Source organism: Notothenia rossii (genome assembly GCF_949606895.1).
Source record: "Notothenia rossii genome assembly, chromosome: 10".
NCBI lineage: Eukaryota > Metazoa > Chordata > Actinopteri > Perciformes > Nototheniidae > Notothenia > Notothenia rossii.
The window spans coordinates 15,159,147-15,185,595 of NC_136908.1; the positions used below are offsets into that span (position 1 = coordinate 15,159,147).

Here is a 26,449-nt window from a genome sequence, read left to right on the forward strand (position 1 = left end):
TTGGAAAGAAATGACAGTGAATTGTCGGTAAGTTTTTATTAAACCTTAAGTACAAACTGCAAAAGTAAAAAACTGTCAATATAACCAACATGAGACTCTCTTTCCGAGTGGAGGGAAAGGCCGAGATGCGGCACTAATAAATTAAGTCACCAGAGACCCCACTGTGAGCAAGTAGTTTATACTGTAGAAAATGGAAGAAACAAAAACCAAAATGAACTGAAGAACAAACAAAAGAAATCCCATCAGAATAAAATATATCGTAAGGCCATAAAAACTTGACAACCACTTTTTTATGTTGAAAACACCCAACTTGGTATTTCATTAAATAGTCCTAAAACAGTTCAGTCTTCTGCGAGGGACGACAACCAACAAACTGGATTATAGGATATTCCTTGACAGTCACCACTGGCAAGCTCAGTGCAACATGAGTAGCTACTACATTTTTGTTGAATTTTCAGTAATGAAAATGTAAAAACCCATTTTTTTTTCGTGAACATATCTTTTTTTCCCTTTTCTTTAAAAAAGTAAAGCTAAACAAACAAAACTAGATTGGGGGAGGGAGGGGGGGGGGGCAGTTGTTGGCTACTCAATATCTTCTTTCTTAGTGATTTAAGCAGCACTTTAAATTTTTATACACGTTTACCAGAGCAACCCTGTAAGCGTCAAACTCACACGAATGAAGAAAGGGAAATGTAAGGCTTTTTCTTCATCAACCACTCTCCTCTGGAACTTCTTCTCTCTCCTCTATTCCTTCCTTTCTTTCTTTCTTTCTTTCTTTCTTCACCCCAGAAAAGGCTGAAGTATTTAAAGAAATTTACAGGATTATGTACAAAAAAAGGTTGATGTTTTGTTTGTGTCTGTCTTTTTCCTCTCTCTAAAAATCGCTCGTATATCTGGAAAAGGGAAAAATAATTCATGATGCCAAAAACAAAGTAGAATTAAAAACAAAAAAAAATTGGATTTGATATTTCACATTTTACACTCTTTGACTAGTGGCTCTACTTGAGATAACACGTCAGACCAACAGAAGTAAAAAACACAAAATAATAATAATATAATATAATAATTAAAGTTTACTGGTACAGATGAAACAAGAGGACTGGAGGAATGGAATGTTAACACGATTGCACATCTAGAACCAGAAAAGCCTGAGAGCCTTTCTGCCCTGTGGGGTGGGGGCGCGTCGGCTAGCTGTTAGCTGCTAGCAGGCGCTAACCCCCAGATTTTTTATTTTGTGTCGTTATACAGTAATTATAACCAACAGCACCAATAAAATGGATCTCCTCGCCAAGTATCAGGCACAGTTTCCACTTGCTAGCGAAGGAGGGATCCCTCCATACTACCAGGAAGTGAGGTGAGCGGGACCCTTCTCAGGTCAAGCAGCTGTAGCTCTGCCCCTCTCACATCCACCAACCAACAGAAACATCCACAATGACAACAAAATAAAATACACAGAAGACTTCTTGCAAAAAAACCTAGCAAAAAACAAAGCTAAAAATTCAAAAAAAGGACTTGATAAAACATAGCCAACCAACAATAAAACAACATCGTCTGTCTTTCAAGTTTTAACCTCGTGTCCCCAACCCCCCTTTAAAAGAAAATGCAGGAGCTGCATCAAGAAAGGATAACATCGATAAAAAAAAATCTTCCTCGAAGCAAGGAGAGAGGGAAACTTTGGGTAATTACTTGATGCCATTTCATTTCACAAAACTGGAGAGGGGGAAAAAAAGACGCCTTTTCATTTGTCCCATGTTCGCATGATGAGAAGGGGGGGGGGGGGTTTGAGTCTCAGGGGGCAAGATGAGGCCAGGAGAGAGTGATGCAAGAGAAGGGTAACACATGAAACCCATTTTAGTGGAGGGAGGATGGAGGTAAAGGGTATAACCATCAAGTCTTCTTGTGAGCGTTACACTTAATGCTTGTAATGTTGTAAAGGACGACTGAAGCAGGGGGGGGGGGGGGGGGGCGTTCTAAAATCATCCAGAATAAAAACAAATTCTTCTTTCACACTAGTGCAAAAAAGACATCTTGCTTTTTCTTTTTTTTCCTTTTCTTTTTTATAAAACAAGCCTGTCGTACTAAGGGGGGAAGGTGAATCATTTTTTGGAGGGGGGGGGCTGAGGTCAGGTGAGGGGATTTCAAAGCTCAAAAACAATCAATCTTAAATATTGGGTGGTGGAGGAGGGTTTGATAGTGACCCTGCTTGATGTGAGACAACAACAGGGGGAGTTTTGGAGGGGGTGGGCCGGTGTGGTGGTCCCCTCAGGACACAGCAGCGGCCTTGGGTATGTGGGTGGAGGACAGGCGGGCAAGGGACACCTCCACTGTGGCGCGCTTACGGGGGCCTCGCTTGGCTGGCGATGCTTTGGCGGTGCTTAAACCGTGGCAGGGGTCCCCCCCCACTGCACTGACGACGACACCACCTCCACCCCCCCCATTCTTCAACATCGCCCGTCCACACACCTGGTTCACCAGACTGTTGATTTGCTCCTGATGGAGAAGCACAGATAATACAGATTACACATTTAACCCTTTAACAAAGTGAATCATCTGGCTCTTATTCCCACACAGTGGAGGATACTAACAAAGTACATTTACTCAAGTACGGTACTTAAGTACTTGAGGTGCTTTTACTTTACCTTAGTATTCTCAGTTTATGCTACTTTATACTTCTACTCTACTAAATTAAAGAAGCCAATATTGTACTTTTTACTCCACTTTATTTAATTTGACATATTTTAATCCTGTTACTTTGAAATTTAGAATATTAGCCAACAGAAAATAAAGTTCAATTATTTATTATACATCCATAATCATAATATTAACCCAGTAACTCAATACATATGTGATTCTGAAATAGGCCATTACGCATAAGGAGTACTTATGATGCCTATACTTTGGCACTTTTAATTAAGATTTTGAATACAGGACTTTTACTAGTAACAAAGATCTTTTACATTTTCGTATTGCTACTTTTACTTAAAAAGGTCCCATGTCATGCTTTTACAGTTATTACCCGTCCCCTTGTGTGTTATGTAGCTTTTTCTGCATGTAAACGGTCTGTAGAGTCACAAACCCTCAAAGTACACCCTGTAGCGAGTAAAACTCAAACACAGAAAAGACCTGTCTATGCTGCCCAGAGGTCGCGTTAACCCAATATTTTCCATCTATGACGGATTTTTTTTAACAATGACGGAAAGATCTGAAAGCAGTCCGTCATTTTGACTGATTAGAACAAACTCGGAACAGCGCCAAAGCTTCCCTGCATCTACTTCCTGGAGCAGTGTAAACCCAGCATAGATAGACTGCAGTGTAAAGCTAGCTGATGTCTCCCCCTTCTGGACGGAGAGAGAACTGAACACAGCAGATCCAAACAGGACTCACCTCATCGTAGCGGTACATCATCTTAAGGCCTCTGCAGGACTTGTGCTTCTCCACATAGCGCAGGGCACACTCCAGACAGAACACCACGTTGTCAGTCTCCTGCACCACCTGCACACACGCACACACACACACACACACACACACACACTTTACTATAGAGACTACACTCAGCTCAGAGCACTCATTACTGAAATAGTGAGAACCCTGATAAATCATTTAAATGTCTTCCACTTCTACTGTATGATGCCACTGGCAAACTCTCAGTTGGAATATATTACAATATTATGGCATTTAGTTGGATAATATTATTGCAAGTCTCATCATTTGGATTACGTAGTTTGGTTTAGTTACTTTGGAAAAACTGGGCATTGAAAGCACAAGAAAATGTTTCACAACAGTGCGTGAATAAATACATTTGATTTAATTTGTATATAAAGCAGCAGTTAGTAAGTACAGTATGAGCTCTAAGCGTTTTGCAGGCCACAATGCAAATGAAAAATGATATACCCGGTTGCATTATTGAGGGTTTCATGAATAAATAACTTTTGCTTTAGAATACTCAAACTAGCACTATGATAGTGAGCATTAGAACAAATCTCTATAACAGTGTTAATCTGAGCCCTCACCATGGACAGGTAGCAGAGGTGCTGACAGATCTGGCAGCGTCTCTCGGAGGACTCCAGGGCCAGCCACTTCCCGCGGGGCTTCTTGCGGCCCTCGCCGGGCCCCAGGCCTCCGTCATGGGTGCCGTAGCGGGCGGAGGAGAGCAAACCTGCCTTGTAAAGTTCCTGACGTTGGCGCATCTCTAGGTTCCTGTTGGACAAGAGAGATACATGTTAAAGAAAGGGAAGGACGAAAACTGCATCATGTCTTTTATTGCTCTGAAAAAATATGAGTAGTGGGACAGAATGGATCAAGTTTATTGTCAGGTACGTTTACACATACAAGGAATTTGCTTTGGTATCTGGTGGTGCGAAAATAAACAATCAAAAAAATCAAGTTGCAAAGTAGGTAAACAAATAAATATAAGGATAATAAAAAATAAGTATTTTAAAGAAACAATTTAGCATTAAAAAAGGATGCTAAAGAAAACAAAAAGACTTGGGGAAATGAGTATATGGAAAACTACAGTGTATTATATTTTAAAGTAGAGGGCTGTGTGCAAAGATGTGCAGAAAGCAGTCAGAGAGTTGAGCATGAACGTGAAAATAATGATCCAATGCAAAATGAGTGTATTTGCTTGTTAGGATCACATACCACAAATAAAGGAACAGAAAGATTGTGTTCATATTTCGCTAAGAAAAGTAAAAGTATGATGCTCTCTTTTGATCATTTGGGATCCTACCTGAGGTCTTTGAGTAGGGCGGAGATAGTGGTGAGCAGGAGGCCGTTGTCCCTCTTAGATTCGGCTGTGGCGATCTGATACAGTAGCTTCTCCATGGAAAAGGGTTTGGCTATACGGCGACATTTCAGTTCCTGCACACAAAATCATGGTAAGTCATTTTTAATGTCTCAAAATCAAAAAGACAGCACCTTTTCCCTAACATTTATTCAAACAGTTTCATTTCTTTTTCCAGGTGTATACACATTTACATACAGATAAATGTGTCTTCTTCTGTTCCTCATGCATAAGTTAAAATGGTTAACCATTTGGGAGAAAATGCATCAGGCGGCGCGCCACAACACGGTCCATTGTATGAATGTCATATTACCCTTGAGAGCAGTTTGCTGTGGCTGTGAATATGATGGTATTGCCGATGGTCTACGTACCATTCCATCACCATAATGCCCATAATGAGAGTAAGGAACATTTTCTTCTCCTCTATTGCTGCTATAATGAGGTCCAAGGATCCAAAGGCTTGCTCATGATCACTAGAAAATCTAAATACAACCCTCGGGAGACTTACGGCTAAAAATGACTCCTTAAAGTTCAACACACCCGGCTGATTAAAGAACTAAGCTCTAGGTTCTTAGATCATTTATCCCTTTCGGTTTCAATCACCTTTACATAAATCAGAGCTTTAACTGCCACTGCCACAGGGGGCCAGTGTTGGAAGGCATTACAAAGCAAGAGGGAAATAAAACACATACATCAAGTAAAGACTAATACATAGGCAAAGTATTCCTCCCAAACACACATAAGAGACTTTTAGTTTTTTTATAGTTTCAAAAAAATATTGTCTTATTGCTGATTCTGTTTTCTATTCGTAGATATATGACATTAATAATTCAACATGGCTCTTGTACTGTACACACAGATGTCTATGCGTACCTTTGCGGCCTGGTAGCCCAGGTTGATCCAGTGCGGCGTGGCAAAATGCACCGTCTCTGACACGCTGTAGCCACAGCACACTTTAGAGACAAAGGCACCGGGGAAGCAGACCACAAACTGGCCGCTCCGCTGCACCGTACGGGAAACCTTGATGCCTTCACGGCACAGCACCTCTGGAGAGATCTGGGAGACCAGCAAGGAGGAGAACACGGTTACATTTCTGTATACGTTCGGTGACAAAGTGAACCTGTTCTGCTCACAAAACACTGACCATGATGTTCTTCTCCAGCATTTCTAGTCCTGGGGTGCCATTGGCCTGAAGCAGTGTATGGACCACCTTGTCCAGCTTTGCCTTCTCCTCAGCAGGGACAGAATACCTGCAGGAGCAACACACAGACATCAACACACATCCATAACGAACATTCTCTATGAAAAGGATCAGATGAATTTCCACTTGTTTAGAACAGAGTTCTGTTTTTATTTTCAAACTACTTATGTTAAAAAGACAGTTTGCAGTGTTATCACATGAACACTGCACTAGTGATGATGAGGAAAAGAGCCCAGGGGAAACTCACCAAATGCAGTCAGCACCAGTGTGTAAATAATCAATATATGGAAGGCGATTTTGGTCTCGAGACCAGCATGAGGTAGAAAAGACCATGCCAATGTTAAGCCAGGGAATGGTCACCCCTGGGGAGGCAGAGAGAGAAACAAGAGCATAGGTTAATACTTACTGCAAATGACACAGAAACAATAACATAATATTAATATTAATGGCTTATGAATGTTTTTTTCTTGAGCATTGGCAGCAAAATGTGTCTTTCTTTCAGTTTGCTACAGAGCAGCTACAGCCTTTCAATCATAGGGAGCCGTCTCTATGTGTTCTTACCAGGCACAGCACCCAGATGCCTCAGAATGGATCCAGGATTATTGGGGAGGACAGTGAGGTTCCATCCATGTCTGAAGGAAGATAAGAGGAAATGGGTTACTCCCAGGGATACCAGATTGATGTTAGTGGCCTTCGGGTTGGAGAGGTCAGGACTACAGGCTTGCAAAACACGTCAAATATTCCATGTGGTGAAAAGACCCGTGGGCTACTTACTTTGAAAATGGCTCTGACTTTCCTGTGGGGAATCCACTGCCATGTGTACTGGTGTCCACCTTCCCACAATGCACCGCTGCATGGCTGTCTCTCTGCTCCACAATCCTCCAGAACTCTTGCTGCAAGAAATAAAAAGGAAAAATACATTCTGAGTGGAAGAACGCATGAAGCAAGGTATAGGTTGTGCCTAAATTGACAACCTGTGTTACATAAAAAGGAACATAATCCTCATCTGGAAGAGATTAAATGTACACGTTGTTGAATAAAGACGTTAGCATGCTCACCTCCACTTCAGCAGCCCCTGGCTCCTTGTTAAAGCACATGGTCATGGTGTTCCGCGCTATCCTGAAGAAGTTAGTCAAAGACACCGATTTCCCCTGCAACAAAGAGACATTAAACATGAGTCACGGGAGTCCTCTAAACTTCAACTCACAAACGTGTTCTGTCATGCTAAAAGAACAACGGTAGGGAATGTGAACCGAGAGTGGACTGTGAATAAAACATGAGCAAAGAAAGATATCGCTGGACACCAATGAACTGCACATGTTCCTACATCCCACCACATGACTGAAGAGCTCAGAGGGAAAGCATTATGCTGGAAGGAATGTACAGTGTACACACAGACATATGTTACAGCAGTACAGTGTCTATAAGGCTCCACCTCTGGGCCTCCCTTACAGATATGTTTCCCCTGGACTTGACCCCTTCTTCCTAAGACACTCCTGCTACAGAGAAGCTTTTAAGGTTACCGTAAATCTGCCGGCTCAGGGCCTGGAGACGTACCAGGCCCTGAGCCGGCAGATGACCTTGCTGATTCCTCATCCTCAGACTGACAATTTGTTTCTCTTTTTCTTCCCATTCTTGATGATTTCAAACTGACCTAATTTCTATTTCTATTGTTGGCTAGAGGTTAGCAAGGTGGTTATTTATTTTTGCTCGGTGTGTCTGATGGTCCATTTGTTTGATTTTCATTAAACTTGGTTGAAGGGAGTAGCATGGGCAAAGTTAGAAGCATTGTGTGATCAAAGGTTTTGGCGGAGCTCTGTGTCCTTCCAGTTAGAACAGCTACAGGGTTGTAAAATAATGCAGGAAGTTATTGACCTAGTAAGCACAATTTTCTTTAGGCGAGTCAGTAGCAGCACTTAGCGAGGCCTTTCCTGGCGTAATTAGAGGTAATTATACGCTTGACATGCACTTTGTTCTCTTGATAGAAAAAGGGAAACGTAAGCTCCTCTTGGGGGCCACTCGTGATGAAAAATGCACACAAATCTGAGCAGTGGAGAGAAGTGATGGGTCGTATTTAGACAAGCCATTCACATGTCACTGCGTTGAAAAGAGCTTCTATAATTTAGAGCTTTATGCACTGTACTGAGTCAAGTCTGATAACAATATCTCAGTTCTATAGATGGAGGCCATATAGAGGGATTTAGTTACCCAAATTAACTGGGAGGGAAACATCTAATGGGATGGGAGTATTGTGCAGTGAGAGCAACCACAGGACACAGTGATTACAGAAATGATTACTGCTTCACTCATCAAGATACTGTGTCATGAGGAGAAGTGGGAATACGCTCTGCTGCGTAGTGTACAATGAGTGAACATTTCTCCACTCACAAAGAACTGCTAGCCTCTGCGCTGACGTAGGTGTTGAGAGGAGAAGGGATTGGCAAGAGGATGATGAGAAGGAGAACGAAAGAGAGATGACTGGAGATTTGGGAAAATAGCTGAGAGCAAGGGCATGGGCTGAAGGAGAGAAGCCATGGAGGGAGATGGCTAGATTAAAGGAGCTGGAGGGGGCGGGGTTTAAAAGGAGGGCGGGACAAGGGTGAGGGGAAGGGCTGCCTTTTCTCTGACCTACATTTCAGCCAGCCAGAATCAACACAGCTGCGAGATGGCTGTGGAGGTGGGAATACATCCAATATGGACATGCACAGAAATATTCAGCCAAACCACAAGATGGTAAAGTACTGTCCCTCGCTCTCACACCAACAAACAGGTATCTACATTTTACAATTACACACACTGCTGAATGTAAACAGGTGTTCGAACCTCTAATGTTTTGAATAAACCACACACTATTACAGGAGGATAATGTTGCCAAGACTCCTGAATAAGAATTTCAAAATACATTAACATCTCTCTAAACACCATAGTAACATTCTCCCTAAAGTGTTTTACATCAATTTACAGCACAGCTTCGCTTCCTCTGAAAACAGGGAGTGCATTAACTGGCATTATGATATCAAACACTCAACTTTTAGTGGTGATAATATAAAAAGGTGTGGGCTGTTTGCAGCACATGTGTGACATCAGTTTACATTCAGATAGTAGTAAGATGGCAGACATCTAGCTGAGCAATAATGGGGCCTTTGGAGAGTGCTCAGGTCAGCACCTGAGCACTCTCCAAAGGACAACAAGCAGCAAAACCCCTGGATTTTAAATGATAAACAAAGCAATGAGTATATCGTTGGGATATTGTAGTAGTCGTTATCAGCTTGTTAGAATTGAAGGACGAAAACAAACAAAAGAAGACAAACGTCTTTGCCATGATAGAAACTAGCACACCTATGATGAGGAAAGGACAGGCCAATGAGGAGGCAGCATTCAGAAATTAACATATGTCTTAGTGCTGCTGCTAATGCAAACATTCACTTTGCAGCTAATGCTCCAATAAAGCGGCCCCCAAAGCTGGAATCAATAAGAGCATTTCAAAGCTAAAAACCTTTTTTAAAAAAGTACAGAAACACACTCAGGTGCATCTTGTCAGTGCAGTACAAACATGTGTCCTCTGTCCTCACCTTGTTAATACACTTGTGCTGGTCACTGAGGACCCCGCTGCCCTGCTCCTCCGGCTGCTCCTCCTCTCCGTGCTGCCTGTCCTCTTTGCCTTGTTTTTCCTGAGCGAAGAGCCGGCGCCGGCCCGCTTTGACCTGAGCTTCCAGTTCCTTCAGATGGTGATACACTCCGTTGGTGCGGTGGTTCCCAGTCGCCCCTCCCCCTATCCCCCCCGCTAGCCCATTCTTGGGCTCATAGCGCGGCAGCACCAGTGAACTAGGTGCCGTGGAGTCCGAGAGACCCTCCAGAGGGCCCCGGCGAGACTCCAGGGTCTTTTTCTCCTGCAGAACCTCGGCCTGCAGTGTCAGCCGCTCCTCTGCGCTGAGCGAGTCGTAGGACAGGATGTACTGCAGGTACGCCTCCTGCAGCTTGGCCAGCCGGTCCTGCGCTGACTTGGGGATACGCAGGAGGTCCGCTAGCTTGGTCCACTTCTTTAGGTCCATCACCTGCTGCATGCCGCCCATGTCATTGATGAGCTGGAAAAAACGTGACAGGTCCACTTCACAGCCACCTGCGGGAGAAGAAGGACAATAGGAAGATTAATAAATGTTGTTGTTTTGTTGTAACATTAATCGAAGGTGAAACAAATGTCGTCTTCAACGCCCACATTATAATGTTATCTTTAGAACCAGAGCTGTCACTAAAAATGTATGTTTTTAATAGACAAGAAAAAACTAATTAAATCAAAAAGAGATCTCGTAGCATCTGCTCCTTTGGCTAATCATGCTTTTGAATCCAGCCCAGTTCATTTGATTTGAATCGAACAATTAAGCTATCACCTTTCACAATGATCTAAACCATCGTTGTGCCAAACAGAGACACAAATTGTGTTAATGTAGGACTGATCTGCTGGGCGCAGTAAAGGAAGTCATTTGGAACCAGAGCCCCCTGGCAGGCTGAGGCCGCTTCACTGAATCTCTGGCTGCCAGCGCTCTCTGGCCAGCAGCCGCACACCAACTGTACTCACACTGGGCTGATCTGAATACAGCTGTACGTTGAAGCAACACTCGGCACATTTACAACATAAATCAGCGCAATTAATGCAATTCAACCCGACCATTTGCATGCAGTTCTTGCAGAGAAGTCCTATGTAGAGTTTCTGTCTGAACCAGGGCAGTTTAAAAAGGGCTGTCGAGGCTCATAAAACTACTGTTTCATTGTGAGAAAGGGAAGGTGGGAAATATAGTTTTTGTGGCTCATCAGGCTCTTTGCCAAGTTGTTCCACACTGTTATTGACTTATATAAACAGGTAGATACATTGGGTTAATACCGCTGAATCTTTCAGAGCACGACCTAAAACAGTTTAAAAACTGCAGGATACTGAATAGGTGTTCTTGTTTTAACTTGCTGCATCTAATTTATCTTTATACCTACATTTACATTCAACAAAAGCTCTGACAGAGAAACAGCTTCAGTCGGGCAAAGAGTGTCTGGGTTTCATTTTCTCTCATCAAATCAATATCTCTGGTCCTCTGTGGCAGCCTGCAGGAAGAAACCTGTTGCTTATTGCTCGGTTAATTCAATCAATTCAGGATATACATGTGTGCCCGTCCGTCTGGCTCACTTACCAATGACAGGTGGCTCGTCCATGGTAATGCCCTGAGATTTGAGGTGTTTGCGGATGCAGGCTAGCCGCTGAACGTTGGGGCCCCAGCGCCGGCCCAGCATGTGGACCCTCTGCACCTGTGTAACGAAACGCATCTCCTCGCTCAGCTTGCACTCGGGCCTCCAGTCTGTCGGGGGGATCACCCGGCACATGCCAGCCCCCTCGGCCAGTTCCCTCACCGCATCCAAATACACCAGGGGGTCCTGGAACTCCCGTGGCGCTGGCCGAAAGACAGGGGCTTCACCCAGCGCCGTCCAGCCTTCTGGCCGGCTCCGCTGGCGGTCCCCCTCCCTCTCCTGCCCTCGCTCCGTCTGGCGGGACATCTCTTTCTCGCGCTCCCACTCCTTGTCGCGGTCAGCGGGCCGGAAAGCTGCCGGTTTGAGCTGTCCGGGGCTGTTGCTGGAAGCAAGCGGAGAGGAGGAGGTGGAGGAGGACACAGAGGTCTGTTGGGGGTCTGAGGTAGTGCTGGCACGGCTAGGGTTCTGGGGGTAATTCTGGCCTGATGAGGGGGAGGAATAGGAGGAGCTCCGGGCGTGGGACCTGCTCTGCTGCTGCTGTGCTTGTCGAATCAACATCAGCTTACCGGCCGAGGCCCGCTTGGGTCGCTGGTTCATCGGCTCGGCCTTGGCTGCTGGTGTAGAGGGAGGCTGGGTGTGTTGAGGAGGAGAGGCGTTAGGTGGAAGAGTGGTAACAGGTGGAGACTGTTCAGGATCTTTTTCTGATTCATGTCCATTAGAAACTGGAGTGGCAGCTCTCTCTTGATTGGCCGCCTTCTTGCTGCTGCTGCGTGTCTCCAGAGGCGTGGGTTGAAGCTTGGCCTTTTTGGCCTCGACGACAGTGCTTTTGGCTTTCTGCTCAACAACCCCCGACCCCAAAGGGTTGAGGACCACCTCCAGACGCCGCTTGGAGTTACGCAGTCCCTCTCGACCCATGCACTCCCCCTGCTGGCTCTGTCTCTGCTCGTCCTCCTTGGCCAGGGAGTTGTGCCGCTGCCCGTTCAGCCTGCCGTTGAGGCGGACGCCAGCGTTGTGCAGCCCATTGGATAGTAGCACCTGTTTGCGGGTTTTTGCATTGCTGTGGTGAGCTGGTGACGCTGCTTTTCCTGAGTGGGCCAGCCCGTTGCTGGCTGCTGGCTGGCTGTGCTGATTGTGATTGTGATTGTTCGCTGACGAAGGTGCCGAGGCGGCGCTGTTGTGTTTGTTGCTGCTGCTGAGTTTGGTTTTCTTGCCCAGTTCTTTCTGTTTGGCTTTGGTGTAGGTGACGTGGCCCTTGGACACGGTGGCTGTGTACTTCTTCACAGTTTTGGACGGCAGTCGGAAGTCGCGGCTCTTTTTGGCACCACCGACAGCTTGTGCCGAGCCCCCCCGCGTCAACCCGTTCACTTTAGAGACCTGAGGCAACAGAAAAGATGGGAGAGATAATACATGTTAAAGGAGTCGGATAACAAATAGGATCAGAATGATGTGGGATAATCATGAATATAAAAGAAGGAAATATTGGGAAAACCGGAATCATTGATCGGATCTCTGAATATTGAAAAAATTACATGCTCAAGTTAAAAATACCATTGCAACACATTCCCCTTGATGTATGTATGTATTATTCTATAAATAAGAAAGCACCACAAGACATGTGCAGGGGTGTGGGTGCACCCACACTCTACAATGAAGATGCCAAACATTCAGATTGAGAACACTGCAGTAAAACATTTGTCCGATAGACCAAAAGTATTTGTGGAAACCTACATTATTCATTCGAGAACCGATCAACTGTCTTGATTACTATACTTTCAGATGCTTTGCGATTTTGTAAACTGCAGCTCAAAGTGATGTCAACACAGCCGGCTGAGATTTAGAAAAGGATATGCACAAACCAAAACCAAAACCACAACATCCCGAGATAAACAACAGTTAGGAATGGATAGGGAAAAAAGCGATGACATGAGGGAAAACAGGGTTGGCTACATGGTCTCTGCTAACAGATGGCTGGACAGTATGAGGTAGGAGGTGGGGTCATTGGGATGGAATAGAATCCCATCGGGGCACATAAAAACAGCCTTTTATTTGGTATGGGTTTCCTTAAATGCTATAATTAAATCTTTGGCGCTGTGAATAAAGCTGCTTTGTGTGTGTGTGTTTGAGAGAGAGCTGGAGAAAGGGACTGTGTATCTGTGCATGAATGTGAAGTCTTGAAGCACTCAGCTGGAGTACAGAGGTGTCTGGTTCCATGCCTGACTCACCGGCTACAGCTGTGGTGAAGTAGCATGGCCAAACTCAGTGCAAAATCCTTCACAGCTGGATCTGTATGTGTAAAAATCCATTGTGTAAAATGAAATTGTGTATCGGACACCATCTAGCTCTTTCGCTCCATCCCGTATCTTCAGATGATATTTCCCTTGTTTGCATTTCTAAGAATATCTACTCCTCTCCCTCTTCGTCTCTTTGTTGTTTTCATGGCCCACTTTCAGTGCTGCCAAGAGTTCCTCACTCCCTTTTCTTTCTCCTTCTCTTCCCTCTCCCGGATTGGTCTTTGTTTATGTGCGAGGGCTACAGCATTGATATATTCTAAAGCTCAGTAATTGGCCGTCAATATCTCAGCGGGTTGAGCTGGGGTCAAGTTGTTGTAGTTGTCTTAACATGAAAAGTGGCTACCTCATACATAATCATTTTATTCTCTTAGAAAATATTATTTTTCCATGTTTTTACTGACATTTTTGAACAATATCATCATCATAGAGCCATGATTGTAATTAGAAAATGTACAATCATGTTCACTGCCATCCCTCTACAGTATCTGTGCGTCTTTCTGTCCAGACCAGCTGGAAGGTAACCCCCGAAGAAGGAGAGGAGGAGGAGGGATGTGAGAGATGGAGTTATCAATCACAGTCTGGGCGCCACAGGAGGGAGGTGACAGCCGGCCCATTGACAGGTTTGCATTTGAAGGGCTCTCGTATCACACTTGTGTGTGTGTGTGTGTGTGTGTGTGTGTGTGTGTGTGTGTGTGTGTGTGTGTGTGTGTGTGTGTGTGTGTGTGTGTGTGTGTGTGTGTGTGTGTGTGTGTGTGTGTGTGTGTGTGTGTGTCTGTGTGTGTGTGTGCGTGCGTGTGTGCGTGTGTGTGTGCGTGTGTGTGTGCGTGTGCGTGTGTGTGTGTGTGTGTGTGTGTGTGTGTGAATGTATTGTATTGTGTTTGTCTCAGGTGGCGGGGGGGCCGACACAAAGACCGGGCCATTAAAAGATAAGGGGGGACTGAAACCTAAGCCTGCCACCGTCAATCATTCTCCTCCAACACACACACTCCTCCTCACAATGGAAAAACAAAGGGTGACAAGGAGAGAGGGAGGAAAGAAGGGGTGAGGAGAAGAAAGAGAGACTAAAAGAGAACTCAAGCATAAACACTGCCTGAAGAAAATATGCTCTGCACCATTGTTATAATTGTTACTTTTGATCTAAGAATGATTGACCAATCTTAAACTAACATGTTTCACATTGTTTCACAATCACTACAAGGCACAATGAGGCTGTTTATTCAATATAACACTGATGCTGGACAACTGCTTGAGAAGCAGTTGTCCAGATAGCTACTGTATTTATCCAGCCACAGTTTGCTGACAAAGCAGTGAATGTGTGAGACACAGTGTCATGACAGCTTCCTGCCACAGGAGGGCTCAGCCGACCGGCTCTCTTCAGGGGAGCTCGGAAAGTCTCCATCACTTTTCTCTCTTTAATGATTCGGTCTGGTGGCAGGGAGGATGGCAAGAGAGTGACGATGAGAGGAGAACATTGGAGGCAGAGTAAAGAGGCAGGAGCTAGTTTAGATACTTTGCAGGAAAAGACAGACAGAAACAGCTCGTGCTAACAGCCACTGGCAGACAGAAATGAGGAGGACGATGAACAGAACAAGAAAGACAATAAAGCCAAGGGGGAAAAAAGAACACACACACACACACACACACACACACACACACACACACACACACACACACACACACACACACACACACACACACACACACACACACACACACACACACACACACACACACACACACACACACACACACACACACACACACACACACACACACACACACACACACACACACACACACACACACACACACACACACACACACACACACACACACACACACACACACACACACTTCTCGAGTGGATTTCGGTCGCAAGTGAGCGGGGAAGGGGAGGGAGAGGGAGGTGGGTCTTGATGACATCATGTGTTGCTATAGCCCAGCTGAGGCCTGGCAGGAAGATTTTTAACAGGCAACATCTGCAGGAGCCGGCCCTGAGAAGAAGAGGGGGGGGGGGGGAGAGAGAGATAAAGAGAGAGAGAGATAAAGGATAAAGAGAGAGAGAGAGAGAGAAAGGATAAAGAGAGAGAGAGAGAAAGGATAAAGAGAGAGAGAGAGAGAGAGGGAGAAAGACAGACATGGAGAGAAGCCCAGCCAGAGGATAGAAGAAGACAGGAGGAAGTTTAACCCTTGCAAAGCCCTGCTGACTGACAAAGGAAGGGAGAGGCAGGAGATGTTTTTCAACACATATGGTCACATTCCTTTTCCTGCTGCAGTAGCTCCATAAAGATGTTACTACACAACAGGGCAACAAAGACAAAGCTCTGTGATTGGTCAGCTTTGGTTATTTTGTGTTTTTTCTGACATGTTTCTAATAGAGATACGTGATGTTCTTTTTGTTTCTTTCTAGAAAAAACATTTTAAAGCGCGCACCTCCTCCGCCCCATGATCTCCTATATCACCCGAGCCATGACATAATGTAAACACCATAACTTTGGGTGTAAAATGAGCGCATGACACAGATTGGTGGCGTGCAACACATCCATCAAATGTGACAGCGGCACAATGACTATCGACGGGTTAAATCCTATGCCGAACTATAAATCAATTATTTTGCCGGAGTCATTTACAGCGCGACTGCCAGGACACCTTGATGTAGAGGCATAAATCCGGCTTAAGCCTTTTTTCCCCCCTCTGCTGTCTTATTAGGGAGCGATGCGATGCGGCCCTGGGCAGGTTGATTTTTAAGCAGCTCGAGAAAGGTCACTACGGCCTGGTACTAATAACACACACATAATGCAAAACCCTTTTTATAAACTAACAGGGAAAGATCTACATACAGGAGCTGATGGAAGAGAACGAGAAACACACTATGTTATCTTCATTTAGTTCTTGTTTCTTTCTTTGTTGTACATTTTAACATGTTGTTTAACAAGCACTTTAATTGAGGATGTCTAAAGCAACTAAACAAGAAAGTGCAGGGCCCTTTTTTTAAATGCTGCTGAGTCGGCTAAATGTTTTGGCCCTGGATACTCCTCCTGTGCTCGCTGATGTGTGCAGCTGCTTTGCTGACAGACCTTCTTTTGTTATTTAATTAAAGTGGATAGAATCATATTGTTTTATAAAAAGGTCCCGCATGTATTTTGTTGATACAAGCCGCTATTGAATTAAGCAGAACTGAATCACGGTGAATTGAATTATGATAATGCCCTTACCCTTCGGTTTTACACACACAACCCCTAGCTGGTTTTACGGCTACATAATCACTTAACCTTTTATATGGCTTAGCCTGTATTTTCGCAGTTGGTAGTGTGTATAAATGTGTGTGAGTCTTGAACACACGCGGTTAACACACACACTGTTCATGCTAATTGAAGGGAGAGCGAGAGGGAGGCAAAAAAAAAAAAAAGGACTAATCCTTCCAAATGATTGGAGCCATGTTGTCAAGGGCAAGATCCGTCTGTTTGACACAGGAGCTAAGACAGGGAGAGCGGAGCGTGAAGAGAAAATGAGTGAAAGGGAGACAGAGGTATAACGAGAGGAAAGGTAAAGGGAGTAAAACGCAGCGGGAGAGGAGTCAAAGGAAGCATGCAGGATGCCAACAGAGAATTGAATGAGGAGGAGAGTAGAGGAAGAGTGATAGAACAAACACTACTAGTGAGTAAGTGAGGCTGAAGTTCGTATTGGCAGGCAGTCACTCTCATTGGGATTCATTGTTGGTTTACTGGACAATTCGAGCCACTCTCAAAACCCAAAGCACAAGCCTGAGTCTGCATCAGCAGCAGCGCATTAGAACAACAACAACAACAACAACAACAACAAAACTGCAGACTAGGGCTGCTCGATTATGAACAGTATGTTTTTAACAGTTGATTACCCTGAACTTTAAGTATAATTCAACTGAAAAAAAAAGGAAAAAAAATTATTTATTTAAAAAAAATAATAATAATAATCGTTTTATTACGATTACGTTGTTTTCGTAATCGTTGCAAGCCATAATCGTAGTCGCGATTAAAATACGATGAATTGAGCAGCCCTACTGCAGAGAGGGTTGGCATTCAACAGGAAGGAAAAGGCAGGGGAGGAAATGGGAGAAAAGACAGAAAGGAAGCAAATCGAGGAAAAGGCATAGATGAAGAGCCTCAGAACACAGCTGCTTCTGACTAGCTAATGTGATCAAACAAATGCCAGCTTTCTGACGACTAAAGCCACCTCTGCCCTCTCCCTTCCATCTCCTCATCTTTTTTCACTTTGTGGGGTTGCTTGGAACCGGTTAAGTGCCATGAAGAGGGAGGCAGGCTTTCACAGCCCCTAGCCAGCACTACTAAATATAGCAGGAGTCGCAGCAGGCCAAAACACAATCATTACTCTCCCAGACACATTGGATGGAGGAAAGGAGAGGAGAGGAAAGTCAAAGGAAGAGCAGAGAGTAGGCAAAGCAGAGGAGGAAACCAGCCATAAAGGGAAAGGAGAGGAGGAAGACAAGAAAGTCACAGGAGTAGTTAGGAGAGATCATCGAGAAGAAGATAAAGAGAGGATGTGACGGGTGGGTTATGAAAATAAGAGCCAAGAGAGAGGAGGGTTTAAAACGGGCAACAAGCACGCTTCACCTCGAGCCCATCTCTAAAGAATATTCCATGGTATCTCCAGTTGAACCACAGCTAATGCACACCAGCCACTGGAGTTTCCCTGCTGTCGCTTCTCCCACTCTCCCCTTGGGAAGCTGTTTTCTTTTCTTCCATTCCCTTTATCTTTGAATATTATCGCATGTTGGGTCTTTAACTCTCCGTTACAGGTGCTGCTGCCGGTACAGTACCTGTTTGCGCAGCTCCTCAGCAGCTCTCCTGGACGACAGCCCGTTGGAGGAGCCTCTGCTGCTGGCCAGGGCCTGCTCCCGCGCCTGCTCCCGCGCCTCCGCCCGCTCACTGCGCTCCCTCAGGAGGGGCGGGGGTGGTGGAGGAGGAGGTGGCAGTGGCGGGGCCGGCGCTTCCCTGCCGTAAGATCCTCCCTTAGGCCTCGGACTCTCCCTGGTTCCTGCTTTACCGTGGCTGTGGAAAACTGTAAAGGAACAACAGGGGAGTTAGGGTGTGTTGCTTTTTATTACGGAATCTCTAATTAGCTTTAAGTGGGTTTTCGTATACAAGAAATTAGATTCGAAATAGGCTTGAAAATGTATTAGAAAATAGGAAAGTTGCTCCATACACAATTTTCTTTTTTCACAACAGTCTTTTCAGAGATAGATGAGGTTGGAACATCGTAATGTTCCTTGAAAATGCAATCAATGTTGAAGCTAACGGCTTACATTTTCCATTCAATATATAAAATAGGTGTGTGTTCAAGTATTTCCTGAAGATAAAGAAGAGATCTTAGTTTATGTGTCTGCGAAGAGTCTTTTTTTAATTTATTAATTATTTATTCTACTAAAATCATACAAAAACAAAAATGTATAATTCATACACACAAATGAACAAAATGAGTAGAAGCGGGAGGGCTGAAGCATAGCTTATGGGGAGTAGCCCTCCCGTGCATCATCATTAGTATAATAATGGCATTTATTGAATCAAAAACATATAGAAATTAAGGAGTACAAAGAAATAAAGAAAACTAATGAAAACTGAAAAAAATAAAAATAAATAAAAGTTAGGGCAAGAAAAAAGTAAATGCATATATAAGTAATACTGGGAATATCCAATACTTGTTAGCTGGAGTAATCTGCAAATATAATTGTTTTTACTTTAGTGAAGTAAGGCTTTGCATAAGTCAATGTTGAGATTAAGGAATATATTATTTAGTATATGTACACATTTTATATGTGTATATATTTGTTTTTAAGTACTGCAAACTAGTTCCTAATGTACACAAGTCCAAAATAAATAAATAAATGCAAACATTAAGCCACTGTAGAGAAAGCAGGAGTGGAAAGTTCCTATCAGGTATCAAGGCAAACATACTCTAGGACATCTTTTAGGATTTGTCAGGCTACCGTCCACCTATGCTAGTGCCAATATGTAGACATAGGTCTCAATACCCCCCTGTAGTGCAGAATGTCATATTACCCCTGAGCACCGAACCACAACCACCAAGTGGAAAGGCCCGCACATACATCGGAGCGACAGGGTTTTGGCTAACATATAGACCAATCAGTGAAATATGCATGATTTAAGGTGTGGATGAAAAGGTCTTTATACTACATGTCAATGAACCTGTTCAAAATGGAGGTGGACTGCATGAGCCCCCTGGGATGATGCTAAACGAGTCAAACGGGAGCGACGCAATTAACATACATATTCAATAGCTCTCTCTTCAGCTTGCATGAAGCTCAATTTAAAGTTTCATGGCCTCCTAATATCAACAGGCTGCATGGAAAGAATGACAGGAGGCCACGGCACAAACACAGCATTTACAGCAATGCACAACACAGACAGTATGCTCTAAAATCAAGGCACATGTTGTTAGATGATGTGTGTGTGTGTGCATTTTGGTAGCTTTCATTATCTGCAGAAGTGTGTATGTGCTATACTGAAAGGTGTGTATCCAATCATAACCTGAAGTGAAAGTCTGCAAGTCTCTGGGGCTCCAGGCTCCATAAAAAACTAGAGAAATCCTGACATGTTGAGGAGTGAGCTAAGCAAGAAACTGAGCCCAATAAAAGCGCTTTAATGTAGCTGTGTCAATATGGCACATGGCCGAGTGGGAGAGAGAAACGGAGAGCTGATGAATCGCCTGCAATGTCGGGCCTTCCTGCCTCTCTTTAGCTCCTAGAATAAAATCTTTCCCTCTCCTCTACTAATTATATTTCTTCTTTTTCTCAGCCCTCCCTCCCCTCCTCTCCTCATCCTCCCTAAGAGCCTATATAACTCTGTTCCTGCTGGAGAGTGGCCCAAAGCTGCATATTAAAGTGTCACGTTTGACACCAATCTTAAAACCCACTAAATGTACGGAGGTGTGTGTTTGACTGTGTGTGTGTGTCTGATACAGCACACACACTTTCTCTACACAAGGACCCAGTCTTGACCGTGTGTGCACACCTATGTGTGAAAACGTCCTTCTCAGTGTCCTTAACCCCTTCATCTCTATTGTCCCCTACAAAGTCTATCTGCCTTTTCCCCCTCTTATCTATGTGTTTAGCATATCACAGTGAAGGCTCCGAGCTGCTTTGCAAACAGTGTTTGTATACGAGATAAGAAAGCAGACCATTCTGTCCTCTTGCACACCACAAGCCTGGATTTGTTCAGACAGGTTTCAAAATCCTATTGTTTGTGCTGCTCATACAGATATACCTGTTTGATGTACAGTTTAGTTTCAACCTACAGTTACAGATGCTCATGAAGAATAAGAGAGAACATTCAATCCGTCTGTGTTTTGTGGTGTCAGTGAACTATTCAAACGGTAGCACACAGATCCCCCAAGAGTTCAGTTCAAGCTATGGACCTCCCTCTCCCCTTTCTCTCTTACTCCCAGCAGCCGCCCTCCTCCTCCTCCACATTCCACTTGAGAGGATGACAGAGGAAAGAGATGAGCATAGCGTTCACCTTTTGAACCTTACTGCCGGCGATTCTACAGACTGAGGATGGGAAGTGAGAGAGTAAGGGGGGGGAAAAGGAGGAACCATGAAATCCAGTAGTTGTTTTGAGGGGAAACGCTTGGCTGGAAGGATTGTGTCCCCCCGACGTCAGCCAAGAGTGAGGGCCCTAGAAGTCAGATGTTCTTAATGTAGAATCCTTATTTAATTGTTGGCATTAAAACGATGCAGCTTACTTGTTTTCATACTCGTGTACGCTGGGATTGGGAGTGGGTCTGTTCTCATGGGCTCAGTTGCATGCATGCAATCTCCAGAATGTTCCGCACAAGTGTGTGTATGTGTATTCATCCAAAGGTCTACGTGCCCCAAGGGGTGGAGTATGCTGTCAGTGCGCTGTGCATGTGTCGGGGGCCCCTGCCAGCTGTTGCAGTGTGCATAAACACTTTGTTAGGGCTTAGCAAGCTAAGTGTTAATTGGGGTGGAAAGACTTGATGTGCTGCTCTGCTCTCCCATGTGACTAGCCCTGTCTCTGCAGAGGAAAACAAGAGAGCAAACTTAGGAAATGTCTCACGTTCACGCAGAAAATAGCGCTACTACTCTGTCCCGTGACTGATCCTGTTTACGGCCTGGGTTTTTCCTCTTCCTCCGTGGAACTTCTCCGTCGTTTACCTTCTCCAACTCATTTTCTCTCCGTCCATTCCTCGTTAGTTATTAACTCAACTCCCTCTTCATCTATCTCATTCTCTTAGAGTGCCCTGTATATATATATATTTCCTCTTACCTCACCTTCAACCCTACACAACGCACTTCTCTTTTATTTCGCTCTGTCCTTCATCTCTTTGGATGGTAAACACAGGCAGCATATGTGTGGCCTATTAGACCCAACAGTCTGCCTCTGCTCATATTCCTGACTACATTTCCCATCAAGCCCTTGGAAATGTACGAAAGGACGTCCCTCTTTCCATGCTTATGCCCAGGCGTTAGTCCGGTCCTTACCATGCCCGTTGAGCGGCTGCCTGCCGGGGAGCTTGCCCTTGCGGGGGGTGGAGTGGCAGGAAGAGGTGGCCTCGGCCTGGCTGTAGCTTCCCCAACCATGAGAGTAAATCCCACCGTTCCTCACTTCCTCCACCTCCTCGCCTTCATCATCCTCCAGGTCCTCCTCCTCCTGGGAGCTTCCAAAGTAGGCCATGTTGCTGGGCAGGGCCGCTGAACCTGAGTGCAGAGAGAGAGACACAGAGAGGTTAATTAATAATAAAGAGGTAGGTGGGGGGAGGAGGGGAGGAAAGGACAAATAAATCACAATTTCAATAAAGAAAAAAGCACTGAAAAGCACAGATATACTGTTTTACTGTATGTCAAAAATCAACTGCCTTTTTCTGGAATGCACCAGCTTTCCATGCTTGTTAAAAACAATATGTTTTTCATACTAATCTCTGAAATGACAGTTGAATCAACATCAATGTGTGAGTGGTGAAATATTAATGTTAGAATAGAAGTTGCTCAAGCATTTGTGAATAATGGGAATTGTGCTGCTGTTTCTTTAATCTGTTATTATCCCAGCTGGTGGCCTATTGATGCTTTGTAAACCGCTCTGCACACAACGGCACCATTGTTGCATACACACACACACACACACACACACACACACACACACACACACACACACACACACACACACACACACACACACACACACACACACACACACACACACACACACACACACACACACACACACACACACACACACACACACACACACACACACACACACACACACACACACACACACACACACACACACACACACACACACACACACACACACACACACACACACAGTTAAAATGATTTGTAAAGCGATGACAGTTTTACTACAACAAAATACCTACTGTTTCTGAATGAGAGTAAACCTCTTTTGTCTTCCAAAGCTCTTCTTACAATGTGAATATATGGATTTAACATTCATCTACTAACAATGACCTGTGACTGTTTACCGTCCTGTACATTTCTCCTGTGACAATGCTTTGCAAATGTAATTCCAAGACAATAATGATAATAAATGTAGTGGTGGTTTTCACAATATGACTGGTATACTATGCACCGTAAAGAAGGAAAGGGGGGGGGGGGTGATGCAACATATGTTTAAAGCTAGACGCTTAAGCAATGTGAGCATGAAACGGGTCGTCTTTCCAAAGAGAATCTCCATCTTGACAGTTTTATTGAGACATATATACCATACATGTGCTCTGATATCTAACTCTGTAAGAGGGTGACTTTAGAAAACCAAAGAGTAATTGCGGAGCTAATCCCAAATCTGCTGCCTTCACTCTTCCAAACAGGATTACTGTCAATCTCTCCCACTATTTGGGAAGAAAGTCAGAGTTCGTTTTTCATCACACTCAATCACTTTCTTTGTCATCTCTGAGAAGTCTAGCTCAATACGTGCTGGAAAGAAGTAAATGGTGTTTGGCAGCAGATAGCCTATAATGTTACCTCAGTTAGCTGGATGTAGACACACACTCTCATAAAAGGTCATAAAGCCCAAAGCTATGTTATTAAATCTCATAATGTTGCACTCGTAAATCAGGGTGCAAACAGCTGGCCCTCTCTTATAGGTGCAGGAATAAAAACTAAGACGGGCTTGTAGAGAGTAGCTTTAGCAACAGGCACTTTATGTTTGGAAAGATATATAAATATATGTACACACAGGCACAGTTGTATATCATTTCGGATTTTCATTGTGCTGCATCATGCCTCTGTGTGCTTCCAGAAGACTCGTAAACATGTTCCAGTAATATGCTCCAGCAAACCCTGTGGTTTTTGGCCCGCAGTGTAAAAAGGGCATTAATGGAAAGCAATGCACGATTATATGTCAATTAAAATGATGTTAAGCCTCTGAAAAATAGGCTGAATTTAACTAGCTTGCATTAAGCTATACAGAGCACTTTACATTACACAGTGAATTAAGCCTAGCCAATTATTTAATTAGCACTCTTGTTATAGAGGGCACTTAATACTTATCTGAGATTCAACACATTTGTTATTGTGTACATTATAAAGTTGCTCAATAAAAGTATAACAAGTCAGACACCAAAATAATTCAATTAAACAAAAGGGCACTCATCTTATAAAGAAGATAAAGCCTGTTGGAAATTAGCACTTTCACGTCAATAGGTCTCTATTTGGACAATATGTTTTAGATTGGAGAGATTCATGCATTAATAAATGTTAAAAAAGGGATATTTTGTCCAAAATGTGTGCAAAATGTAAGACAAATACAAGTACACTGTAAGTGGACAATGGAGCTGTGTGAGTGTGAGTGTGAGTGTGAGTGTGAGTGTGTGTGTGTGTGTGTAAACCTACTTAAACCCTGAATGAGTGTGTTTTCCCTATTGACAGAAGATTGGACATAATAGAAAGCTTAACTGATGCAGTCTGTTAAATGCTTAAGAGATTAACATTGCTCAGGCTCAGTTATGTATTGTGATGTTAAAAATGTCTATCTATCGAAATAAAAATAGAAAGCAAGAGACCTTAAGGGAACACTGTAGACCAACAACACACTTCTGTAAATCAACTTCTTAAAATCAGTGTTTTTCAAAGTGGGGGGCCGCCAGGGGGGTCACGCAAAGTTTGAGGGAAAGGCGAATTTAATTTACATTTTTTTTTAAAATGTTGTTATAAAGAGAGATGTTATTAATAACTGCATATCTATCAATCTATGTGTCCTTTTATGCCAATCTTTAAAACATTTTTATTTATTAATATTTTATTTTATTTGTTTTTAAATCACACGACTGCCCTTCAAGCCAATCAGAATCGAGCTGCCGCTACTGAGAGTGAAACTGATTATCTGCTCAGCTTTTGGAGCAAGTGAGAGCTAGTGAATATTTCGCTCTGCAGCTGGATGAGAGCACGGATGTAGCAAATATTGATGTTTATATATGAACATAAATATGTTTATTGTTAATATTACTCTTGAATATTATATATAATATTATTAAGGCATAAGTAGCTTTCAAAAATGCTAAAAATATATGTTAATTGTTCATATTACTGTTCAAAATTATTATATTACAAAGACAGAAATCACTTTAAAAATGCTTTAAAATATGTTTACTGTTGATATTGCTGTTTAATATTGTGTTAAGAATGTTTATAACAGGAGACACAATGAATGTAATGAATGATAAACAAAAGATAAATACAAAAAATGTTTAGAAGAATAACTGATTATGAATTATTAATACAAATATATATTAAGAAAATGTATTAAGCTGTAGGATTAATTTGTCATATTTTCCATCATCATTTACTCATAATTTAAAAACCAATTGCAACAGGGGGGTCTCCGCCAGACGATAATGCTATATGGGGGTCCTTGGCATGGCAAAGTTAGGGAACCCCTGTTTTAAATGACGTTGATTTGTGATGAGAACACAATGAACACATTATTTCATCTGTCATTTCTAAAGCCTAAACTACACCTTTGAAAATAGATTCATCTTAGGCTGCACTAACAACTTTTATTGGCCAGTCGGGGGACCTCTGGTTAGCATATGTCACATCACATTTATTTGGAAAGCCTAGTTTTAATCTCATTCTCGTATCAAAGCCTTTTCATACACTGAGAAGCAGAGCAACGTAATGAAAAAAATCTGATTGTGCCTTGGATCACACTGTTCAATCTGCAGCTCTGCCAGTCTCTAATTATCCCCTCCGAGAGCCGGAGAGACGGAAAAGAATCTGTAGCCGTTGCAGATTTCCCGGACAAATATTATTAGCTTTACCTGCCCTCTTTAATTTCTAAAAGGAGTCGGTAGGAGAGAAACTAACAGCGGCTTATATAATCCACAGGAAACCACACATGGGCTGTTTCTTTGCATGCTGGGATATATTCTCCCACCACGGCCGGTTAAAGAAGTCCCAACCCCTGTCCGGTGTGTGTTAGTGTTGTGGTTTCTTGGCACAGCATCTGAAGTGGGATGCAGACAATTATAAGTGGTTGAACTCTTGTAGCGGTGCCACTTTGTAGCAACATACCATTTTCGGGCTTTTAACAAGCGGATCAGCCCTGGGAGGTTAGGTGACCGCAGCAGCGTACATACACACCAACAGATACAAAAAATCCACACACATCCACCTAAAGACACACTCTCACACACATGAACAAACACACCGCTCAGACACCTCGTTTATCTTGGGGACAGAGCAAACGCTCCTCTCTTAGACCAAACAAACACGGCGAGGCGGCACACACACTGGCCCAATCAGCTTCTAATGACTTGCTTCATTAGCTAAATGGCTGTAATTTACTGCTCTGAACAGGGGTCAGAGGGCCAATGGCAAACAGACCACAAGGGCACCTGGGGGCACACATGGAGGGAGGAGGGTGTGTTTGTTTGGGGGTGCAGGGA

General features: G+C 43.7%; 1 protein-coding gene across 1 annotated transcript in view; it reads right to left on the reverse strand.

Annotated features, from left to right (window-relative positions):
• The window catches only part of jarid2b (jumonji and AT-rich interaction domain containing 2b), a 96,223-nt gene continuing 69,774 nt past the window's right edge, over nt 1-26,449 (reverse strand). The window contains exons 4-17 of the mRNA XM_079655317.1: nt 22,026-22,241; nt 18,324-18,565; nt 11,162-12,590; nt 9,557-10,104; nt 7,043-7,135; nt 6,759-6,877; nt 6,546-6,616; nt 6,232-6,346; nt 5,928-6,033; nt 5,657-5,839; nt 4,730-4,860; nt 4,011-4,197; nt 3,385-3,492; nt 1-2,490 (exon numbers count right to left, since the gene is read on the reverse strand). Coding sequence (XP_079511443.1) covers nt 2,263-2,490; nt 3,385-3,492; nt 4,011-4,197; nt 4,730-4,860; nt 5,657-5,839; nt 5,928-6,033; nt 6,232-6,346; nt 6,546-6,616; nt 6,759-6,877; nt 7,043-7,135; nt 9,557-10,104; nt 11,162-12,590; nt 18,324-18,565; nt 22,026-22,241 — 3,776 coding nt within the window. The 3' untranslated portion in view covers nt 1-2,262. The remainder of the gene's footprint in view (nt 2,491-3,384; nt 3,493-4,010; nt 4,198-4,729; nt 4,861-5,656; nt 5,840-5,927; nt 6,034-6,231; nt 6,347-6,545; nt 6,617-6,758; nt 6,878-7,042; nt 7,136-9,556; nt 10,105-11,161; nt 12,591-18,323; nt 18,566-22,025; nt 22,242-26,449) is intronic.